This window comes from Chaetodon auriga, chromosome 14 (genome assembly GCF_051107435.1).
Source record: "Chaetodon auriga isolate fChaAug3 chromosome 14, fChaAug3.hap1, whole genome shotgun sequence".
Classification (NCBI taxonomy): Eukaryota; Metazoa; Chordata; class Actinopteri; order Chaetodontiformes; family Chaetodontidae; genus Chaetodon; species Chaetodon auriga.
Window position 1 is genome coordinate 11,301,990 of NC_135087.1, and position 8,888 is coordinate 11,310,877.

The 8,888-nt window shown below is 42.6% G+C and overlaps 1 protein-coding gene across 4 annotated transcripts; it reads left to right on the top strand.

The window, feature by feature from the left end:
* The first annotated feature begins 39 nt into the window (after positions 1-39).
* On the top strand, positions 40-6,066 carry mtfr1l (mitochondrial fission regulator 1-like). 4 transcript variants are annotated; one of them, XM_076748919.1, is made up of 8 exons: positions 40-232; positions 1,072-1,235; positions 1,423-1,509; positions 1,617-1,726; positions 2,202-2,413; positions 3,000-3,378; positions 3,954-4,115; positions 4,287-6,066. In XM_076748919.1, exons 2-7 carry the CDS (start codon positions 1,221-1,223, stop codon positions 4,069-4,071), a joined length of 921 nt encoding a protein of 306 aa, XP_076605034.1. In that variant the 5' UTR covers positions 40-232; positions 1,072-1,220; the 3' UTR covers positions 4,072-4,115; positions 4,287-6,066. The 4 variants fall into 4 exon arrangements, with proteins under 4 accessions (XP_076605034.1, XP_076605032.1, XP_076605033.1 ...); XM_076748917.1 differs by having other exon boundaries at positions 112-232; positions 1,402-1,509; XM_076748918.1 differs by having other exon boundaries at positions 112-200; positions 1,402-1,509.
* Positions 6,067-8,888: the final 2,822 nt, after the last annotated feature.

Sequence of the window (8,888 nt, forward strand, 5' to 3'; positions counted from 1 at the left end):
GCATTAATCCTGTATTCAGCAATGTTCACCTCCACCTCTGAGCGGCGCTCGTGCATAGGTTCTGACAGAGGAAGCTCATGGTGCTCCAGCCAATCAAAACACCGGGTAGGCAGGCACAGGTTTCCGGCCTAATGAACGACAACACAACTGTAGTCTGAAAGACGAAGAGGAGAAGCTCCCTCTCGCTAAGAATTGAACGGGTTAGCTTTCATATATACAGCTGTAATAAACCGTAAGTTGCGCTCCTGCGGCGTTGATTGCATTTTATGAAGATAAGCGAAACACTCTTAAAAGTGGTCGTATTGGTTTATAGCTGGGGGTCAAACAGGGGGTCGTTGTTCGTGTTGCTAAAGCTAACTGACTGTGTGTGTTTTTGAAACCCGGAGCTACCGGCTAATGATGAGCTGTTCGCAAATATCTGCACTAAAAGCGATCTTCCTGGCGTCCATCGTGTTTCCTCAGCGCTAATGTTGGACAGAGCAGCCAGTAGTTGTACCGTTAAACACGACCAGCTGTTTGAAATTTAAAACGTAGCATTAGTTAGCTAACGTTAGCTGTGTTAGCACTGATGGTTTGTACCCTGCTCCTTCATGTGTTGATCTGATCACGGTGAGATGATCATTTTGTGCCAACATTTTTTGGCTCGTCAGACCGTTCAGGGCTGCACTTTTCAATATTCATTAATTCATCATTTCATTATTTTTTATTGCACACTCAAAAATGCTGAGTGTTGATAACTCGTCAGTTGTAGTTTGGACCTTTAAAACGATTTCTGATGCGTTCATCTGATAATTATAGGTTGTGTTGTACATTGCTTGCAGTGTCAAAAGCTATAATGTTACTCGAATAATCGCCTATTAATACAAAGTAACCCTATATATTTTCTAATGATACAAAATAACTAAAACCAAGCAAGTTTTACAAATTCAGAAGCTGTAAAAATGTTTCATGCCATGTTCAAAGTTTCCATTAGTTGATCTTATGCCACTTGTCTCATCATTTCTAAACTTTTAGTGTTCTATTTGTGGGTGGGCTAATTCAGTGTTCCCTCCTGCTTGTTTCTCTCAACAGATGCTCTAACTACTCACTAATTTATATCCCAAGAGTTGGCAGTCATACTGACATGGCATCTGTTTACTGAATTGCTCCGTCCTCAGCCACAGCGAGCACCAGTCGTTGGTGTGCAACCCCTCAGCGAATGAGACTGACCCACCGTCACCATGGAAACAGAAACAGTAAGTGTGCTTCAGTGTTAATAGCGATGTCCTCACTTAACACTGTTTAACTTAACACCGCCGTTCTCCCGCATGATTGTGCAGGAATGCCAATCGTAGACTGAGCGCAGACATTGAAGCATTATACCTCGTGTAGAGACGGTGTTTTTTAATACATTCACTGCAGGAAGTTATTCCCATCTGGCAGAATAAGCCTCATGGATCCACCCGCAGTGTTGTGAGGAGAATAGGTTCCACTCTTCCGCTCAGACCTCCACAAAGGGCATGTTTCCAGGTAAATAGTCCTGCATGGTACCTTTTTGTCTATTCATTTCATATATTCCCTTAATATTGTAATAGAAATCCTTGTGCATACAACTTCAACTTGTCTGTGTGTGGTAGGAACTACCGGGCCTGCCACCTCTTCGGCCTATGGATGGCCCTATGGTTCCTACCTTGGCAGACATAGCCTGGATTGTTGCAGATGAAGAAGAGACATACGCCAGAGTGCGGTAAGTATTCCGTCAAGCCTGAAGAGACAGCCACTAAGGTTATGGACAAGTGCCAATTCACTGCACCATTGCTCCATTATCCCAGACTGTCTGAGCCTCTAGCTTATTAGGTGCACACTAGCAGCCCAAAGAAATTCAGTGCAAGGTGACAAAGTCTTGTTTTTGTTGATACTTTGTCAAAGAGTTGCTGATTCAGCTCTATGCTAATTTTTTTACAGCCGTGGGTAGTGGTGGAAACTCAACATAATAAACTTGATAAAGGCAGGATTTATGGTACTGCTACTGGGTTGGGCTGTATCTGTAATAAACTGCTGGTAAAGTATTGAATAGGGCATTTTTAGAGGAGTAGGTGGAGGGAAAGAAATGCATCAGATGACCTGCAGTATGCTTCAAACAGTGGACTCAACCCTGTGAGGTTTGATGACAATAAAAGCACCTGTTCAGTAATCCTGATCACCAGCTCTTCCTTTTTCAGGAGTGACACTCGTCCCCTGAAACATGAATGGCGGCCCACGCCCCTCCTGGTGCTCCATAGGAACTCCTCTGTACCCAACTTCCGCCGTGAGGGCAAAAGGATGGAGGGGCTGAGGAAACCTGGGGTGACGGCGCTGAACCGTACAACCGCCCTGCAGGACGAGCTCAGCAGACTCCGAGCACAGATCGCCAAGATTGTGGCAAGTGATTCTGGTAGGTAACCAAAGGAGGACTTACAGTGAACACAATAGATTTGAGTGGTAATAAAAACACAAGGACATCATGTGAGAACAGGTAACATATCAAACATTGACACTCCATGTTGGTACTTCAGACTGTGATTCGTAATGATGCTTAGAGCAGTGTAGATTTACACCTGCTTGTTGACCCATGTTTATCCCCTGAGTTACTATCTTCATGTGACTGTGATCCTTTTGTTGCCAAGTCAGCTGCCCTGGTTCTCCTAAACCTCTTTGGACGTCTTGGCATCAGTTTCTAGGTCAGCGACAAAGCATAATCTCTGGTTCAGTGGCGGTCGGCTGTCACTTGTTGAACATTTTAACAGGGAAGTCATGAGAAAGTACCGTGTATTCACGTGCAATGCACCCCCACAGAGTCGACTCTCCCGTAACACATTTAAGTTAGAACTGTGCCAACAGTAGCGTGCTGATTTGCAGGCCTCAAACTCACATTCACAAATGACAGATAAAAATAGAAATGGCATTGTGCTTTTGATATTTCCAGTTGCCTTGTCTGTCTCTCAACTTCAACTCTGCTCTGCTCCTCTTCTTGCTCTTAGGCTCCAATCCCCTGACCCCTGACCTGCTCTCCCCCGATGACACAAGTATGAGCTTCTCCATGGCGCCTTTCGAGACGGTGCCCTACCAGCCGGCTGCCACGGCCTCTGCTTCCTTTGTCATCAGCGATGTCACAGAGGAGGAGGAAGAGGAAGAAGAAGAGGAGGATGAGAAAGACGTGGTCTCTGTGGTGTCAGAGCTCGTCCCTGATCCTCTGCCACCTGTTTCCATGACAGCATCGGCGACCTTTGATCTGGACAGACCGAGCATGGACTTCCGGGAGGCAGAGGAGGATACGGTGTCGCTATCAAAGTCCACCAGCTTTGCTGACGTTATGGACATCCTGAAGGACATGAATCGCATGAAGATGAGCAAAGACAGGTAAGAGTGGGCCAAGCACAATAAATCTCAATCTGAGTTTGCTTATTTGTTATGTGTTAGTCTTCGGGGAATTGTCTAACAAGCACCGGCACAGCTCACTAATTAACATGCTACAACATGTCCTCTTGAGTCTTGTTGTCAGCATGAGCAGTGACTCCACTAAGCCACTTAAATGACTGAGATATAATGTGTTCATTTGCTAGTTTTACAGGTTCTAGTAGATGACTTTTTAACCTGTGGACACAGCCAGGCTAGCTATTTCCCCATGTTTCCAGTCTTTACGCGAAGCTAAGCTAACCAGCTGATGGCTTTAGTGTAATATTTACTGTACAGACGTGAGAGTGGTGTCAATCTTCTCATTTTACTCTCATTAAAGGAAGCTAGTGAGCACATTTCCCAAAGTTCTGGACTACTCCTCCAAAGGCAACTCCTTTTTGATATGCCAACATTTATAAATGACGTTTAAAGTGACATTGCATTCCCTCTCATGCATAATTTGATTATTACCGTACTCCCGGGAGCCTGAGCAGTCGCTGCATCATTTGGTTTTTATTTTCTGGTGCGTGTCCCTGCAGGTACAACAGAGGCTGCACGTCCCTCAGAGAGGAAGACTCCGCCACTTTGATCTCAGAAGCTCTGAGGAAAAAGTTTGTCCTGAAGGAAGAAGATACTGCCTCTGTGAAACGGAAGTAGCCTGATCACGTGTTTATCGTCAATACTCGATCCTGCTGCTCCATGTAAGTCGGGACAAGATAGTAGATAGTAGTATGTTTGGTTTTTTTTCTATATTTTGTATAACGAACCTTTGAAGGCATGTGGTCATCAGTGGTCGTGTATTCAGTGGCAAATGGTTTTTAGTTCATTTATGGGTTCTTAGCTGTTGTTGTTTTTCTCCTGATTATTTTTAGGCCTTTGCCTGTGGAATATGTACCCATGGATCCACAACCTTGCTCCTCAGACCCGAGGCAATAGCTGCCTGCCACAGTTAGAACAACAACAACAAAAAAAAAAACACTTTGTCCGAGACATTCAGAACCAAATGTGAACTTCACAGCGCTGGTACAGTGAGGGGGGAACAGCCAAGTCTCCATGAGTCAGTTTCAGCACGGCATCACATATTGCATCCAGTTTATTTCTCTCTAAAAAATAAGGCTTTTAAGTTTGAATTCATTCTGACCGAGGACTCAGCAGACTGTCCAGAATCGTGCTCCGTGTGCAGGCTGTTTTGATTTCAGATGCATTTTTTGATGATGTTGTAGCACACCGTGGAGCAGCCGACATCCAGACAGTTAGAACAAAGTTTTTGGACATAGATTGAAGAGTGTCCCCTTAAAAAACCTTTCATCCATCCTGCTATTAAGAGTCTTTTTTCCTTTTGAATTTTCCACAGAACAGATGCAAATAGGCTTTTTTTCAGTTATGTAAAGAAGTCTTCTAACGTACTTGAAAATATTTTATGTACAAACATAACAGATCCAGCGTACACGCAGAGATGCACTGTGTGTGGGGACAATAACTTGAGATCTTTGCTGTTTAGTATTTTGCAGTACAGAACTGACTTTGCAAATGCGCACAGCATTGTATATAAAATGTTGCTTGCTCCACTGCACCTCTGACGCCTCTCCTCTTGTTTGTGATTAACATATAGATTGATAGTCACAGCACCACAGGACACTGATTTTTGAAACCCAAACTTAGAGGAGCAATCTTATGCTGCTGATACAGTCTGTGTTTGAGGTTTGAAGTTTTGAAGTTTGAGGTGTACAAATCCAAGGAATACTCAATGAATTGTGTGAGTGAAATATGCACCCGTCATTGTTTGAACTGTGTGGGTTTCCAGTAAAAGCAACAGAAACAAGTGTGTACAGGTCTTTTTAGACACAAATGTGTGTAGAATGTGCAAACTGGTAGCTGAAACCACCTTCATGATGTTTCTTAATTCCATTGAAAAGGTGATTTCAGCAGAGGCGACTGAGCTATGTGTAACAGCGCTTTTACATGCAGAGTTTGGCTAAAATGCTTGTGTGAGTCATGATGATAGCAATCAATACTCTTGTTGACGCCTTACCACAGATGTTTTGCCTGTTCCAATGCCTGATTTTATTCCCACGTTTGTTCAAGTGCCACGGGTTTGTTTTGATCAGCCCACCCCTCATTGCCTGCCCTCTCCTGAATGCACCTTCCATCCTCATCTTTACTTAGACTTCATCTCACAAATATATAGTGAACAATGACGTTAAGGACCAGTTTTGTGTGTTTGATATTGCTGAATGTTTGTTTGAAAATAACCCTTCAGTGTCACTTTTACCTTTTCATGTCACTCTGTGTTTCATTTCTCATGTTTATGCCCACATGAACCCTTTAGTGTAGTTTTGCAGTGTGAAAAGTTACCGCTAAGTGAAACGTTTGGATTGAACAAGAATGTGCCCATGTGTGTGTTGCTGTATGCAGTAGAGTTAAAAGTATGTTCTGTCTTGCTAGAATTGGCCCTCAACTTCTCTTTGGTTCTTCTCAAGTTCCTCTTTGGTCGAAGTGATCACGTACAAGCCGACTAGTTTCTCTTATCTCGTTTAAGGGTTTTTCACCGTTGTACCTCTGTGTAGGATTAAGTTCACCACCACGATCTGCGTGTTTGTTTTTTGTCATGTGAGGACTTGTAAATAAAGATTGGCTGATGTTTTGAAACTATGTTTGGTCTGTGTGAGCAGTTTTTGTCTTCACCGTGCAGTGTCAATCATCACCACACGGGGGCGGTGTAGGTGAACAAAATACATGATTTGTTGCATGAAATTTGCTGTAAAGAGGACTGGGCACCAAAATTTGCAACATAAAACACAGAATTTACTAAATAGGTACATCTAATTTCACCACTTAAACAAAAGAGGATGGAGATATAGGCTTAGTTTTGCATTGATTGTAATTTCATCCAGAAGTATTGAGATGTCTGCTTAGGTAAAAGTAGCAGTGCCAGAATATGAAGTCAAAGTATTTGAGTATTATCAGCAAAATGGACTTAAAATATCAAAAGTAAAAGTACTCATTATGCAGAGGGCACCATTCAGACTATGTATTATAATTATTATTATTATAATACTGATCATATATTCTTACTAATGCATTAAGGCAAATAAAGGGATCATTTTACTTATATACTGGTTTGCTAGTTCAGCTGTAACAATGTGTATTACTTTATAAAATGAGCATGTTTCAAATCCTTATTTACAAAGTAAAGGAGTCAAAAGAAATACAGTATTATGCTCGGTGGGCAACAGGATGTTGGATAAATTGAAAAGCAAAAGTACTAAATGTAGTAAATATACTTAGTTACATCCCACCACTGATACAGACATTAAATATTTGACTGTTTAGATGTTGCCAGATAAAGTTCCTGCATCTGAAATATTAAACACACACTCACCATTTTGTCAGCCATCTGAAAATCATGACATGTAGTACCTCCTCACTTCATCACACCACGGGTGGCCTGTACTCGCACGCCTGAAATTTTGAAGATTATTGTTAACCCACATTCTCTCCCATTTCCTGTTCTTTCCCAAGATGATCCGGCCCCTCGGTGCTCCACAGTCTATTTTCTGTGAAAGTCCTTGGCCTACTTTGTCCCTCTTCACCTCCACGATGGACTTCCTACCTATTTTAGATACAGGGAGATGTCTGTGGAGAGCTCAATTAATAGGGCTCAGTGTCAAAATTAGGCTCTGTTAAACCTATAAATACAGGCCTTTAGTTCAAAGTGACATTGACACATTTTTGCCACTACGCTAGTAATGAATTTCAAAACAGTTTAATGCACATTTGAGTTTGATACTGTTGGCTATATTGTTGTTCTTTGAAGTCAATTTTAAAGATCCTCTCCAGACATGTGTTCAAATGTACATAGAACACTTTGAATAATAATTTGTGTCTGTTTTTTCCCCAAAAAAGTAAATTTATCTTGTTACATCTACTCCTTCTGCCTCATTTAAAAATTCAAGAATCTATGAATATGAAATTATTTGTTATTTTTAAAGGTGAACTGCTGGATTCAAGATGTCTCCTACTTCCCTGAAAGTCCATTCTCAGTGTTTGTGCACTGCAGGCTTCAAGTTTCCACATCACACTTGTGTTAGTTGAATATTGGATGAATGGGAATAGTGTCAAACGGCACATACACCATTCTGCACAGTGAAGCTCAAACATTCAACTTTGGGAACAACAAGATAACTATTTTTGAGTGAAGTGAAAATAAATGAAAATACTACGACTTTAGCCTTTTAGCTTGGAGTGACTAAAACCAAGCCCATGCTTAAAGATTAAATCATCTTTATCATAAATCATTTTATCAAAAGTGTGCAATCAATCAGCCAACAGATGATAACTCAGATTATCACCTTCATATATTGGCTAAGAATGTTTTCTGTAACCAAATAACTAAAAAAATAAATAAATAAAAGTCTCAGGACTAACTTTGTGTGGCAGGATAGCGCTGCACTCCCTGCCGGGAGGGGCAGTGTGGCAGATAATTGCGCGATCACCTATAAATAGACCAGGTCGGATCTGTCTCGTCCTTTCCGCCTCCTCTTCCTCCTTCACGGAGCCGACAGCGTGTGTGGTGGCGTCTTGCTGGTTGGTAGGTGAGATCTCAAAACCGAGTGCGGTGATACCTGGAGCCGGGCTGTCTCCCTTGGGTTGGTGCGTGTGTGGTGCACTCTCTGCGGAGTCTGGGCTGTGCGCTTCCTCCTCCTGCCGCTGTGACACCCTTGATCCTGCACCTCCGATCCTGCTCTCCGTGCGCGGCCGTCACGCGCCGCTGTGAGCCTCGCTGCTGTCCTGGCTCTTTCTCTTGTTCTCTTTTTCTTTTTTTCTCTTTCTTTTTTTTTTTCTTTTGTTCCCTTTCGTTTTCTTTTTGTCTTGGTTCTCCGTTTGCCTTGGCTTGCCATTCTGCCGGTGTAATTGTTCCCCTTAGTGCGGTTCTTCGTGGGACTCCAGCCGCGTTAACTCGGCGCTCCGGTTCAGCCTTGTTGACTGCAGCCAAAGACTGTGGCAACACGGCCGAGCCAAAAGTTGTCGGCGTGCGCCCAGAGAGGCGCCCTAACTTCTATTGTCACGGAGCCAAGACTGTCTTAAACTCGAGTGGCAGACATTTATCAATTGTTTGAGTTTATTCTTTTCTATTTCTTTTCATTGGAATATTATTGATTGAGTTTCTGTTCTATTTGGTTAATTGTTCAGAAATATTTCTTTTTTTTCTGGTTCCGATAATTTGTTGTTTAGTATAGTTTCTTTTGGTTTTGGGGGGTGATATTTTGTTATGTTATGTGTGAGGGCTGCCTTGATTTTATGGTGTTAATATTGGTTCTTTCTGTTGACAGGTGCTGAGGCCCAGAGCGGCAGCGGTTCTCCTGGTGGTGGTCCCTTTTCACTTTTTGGTTTGCAGTGTCACGGGTGTAGTGTAGTTTGGATCCCTCCCTTTTTTTGTTACCGCTGTCGTGGTAAGCCCCAGCCCTGTCCCT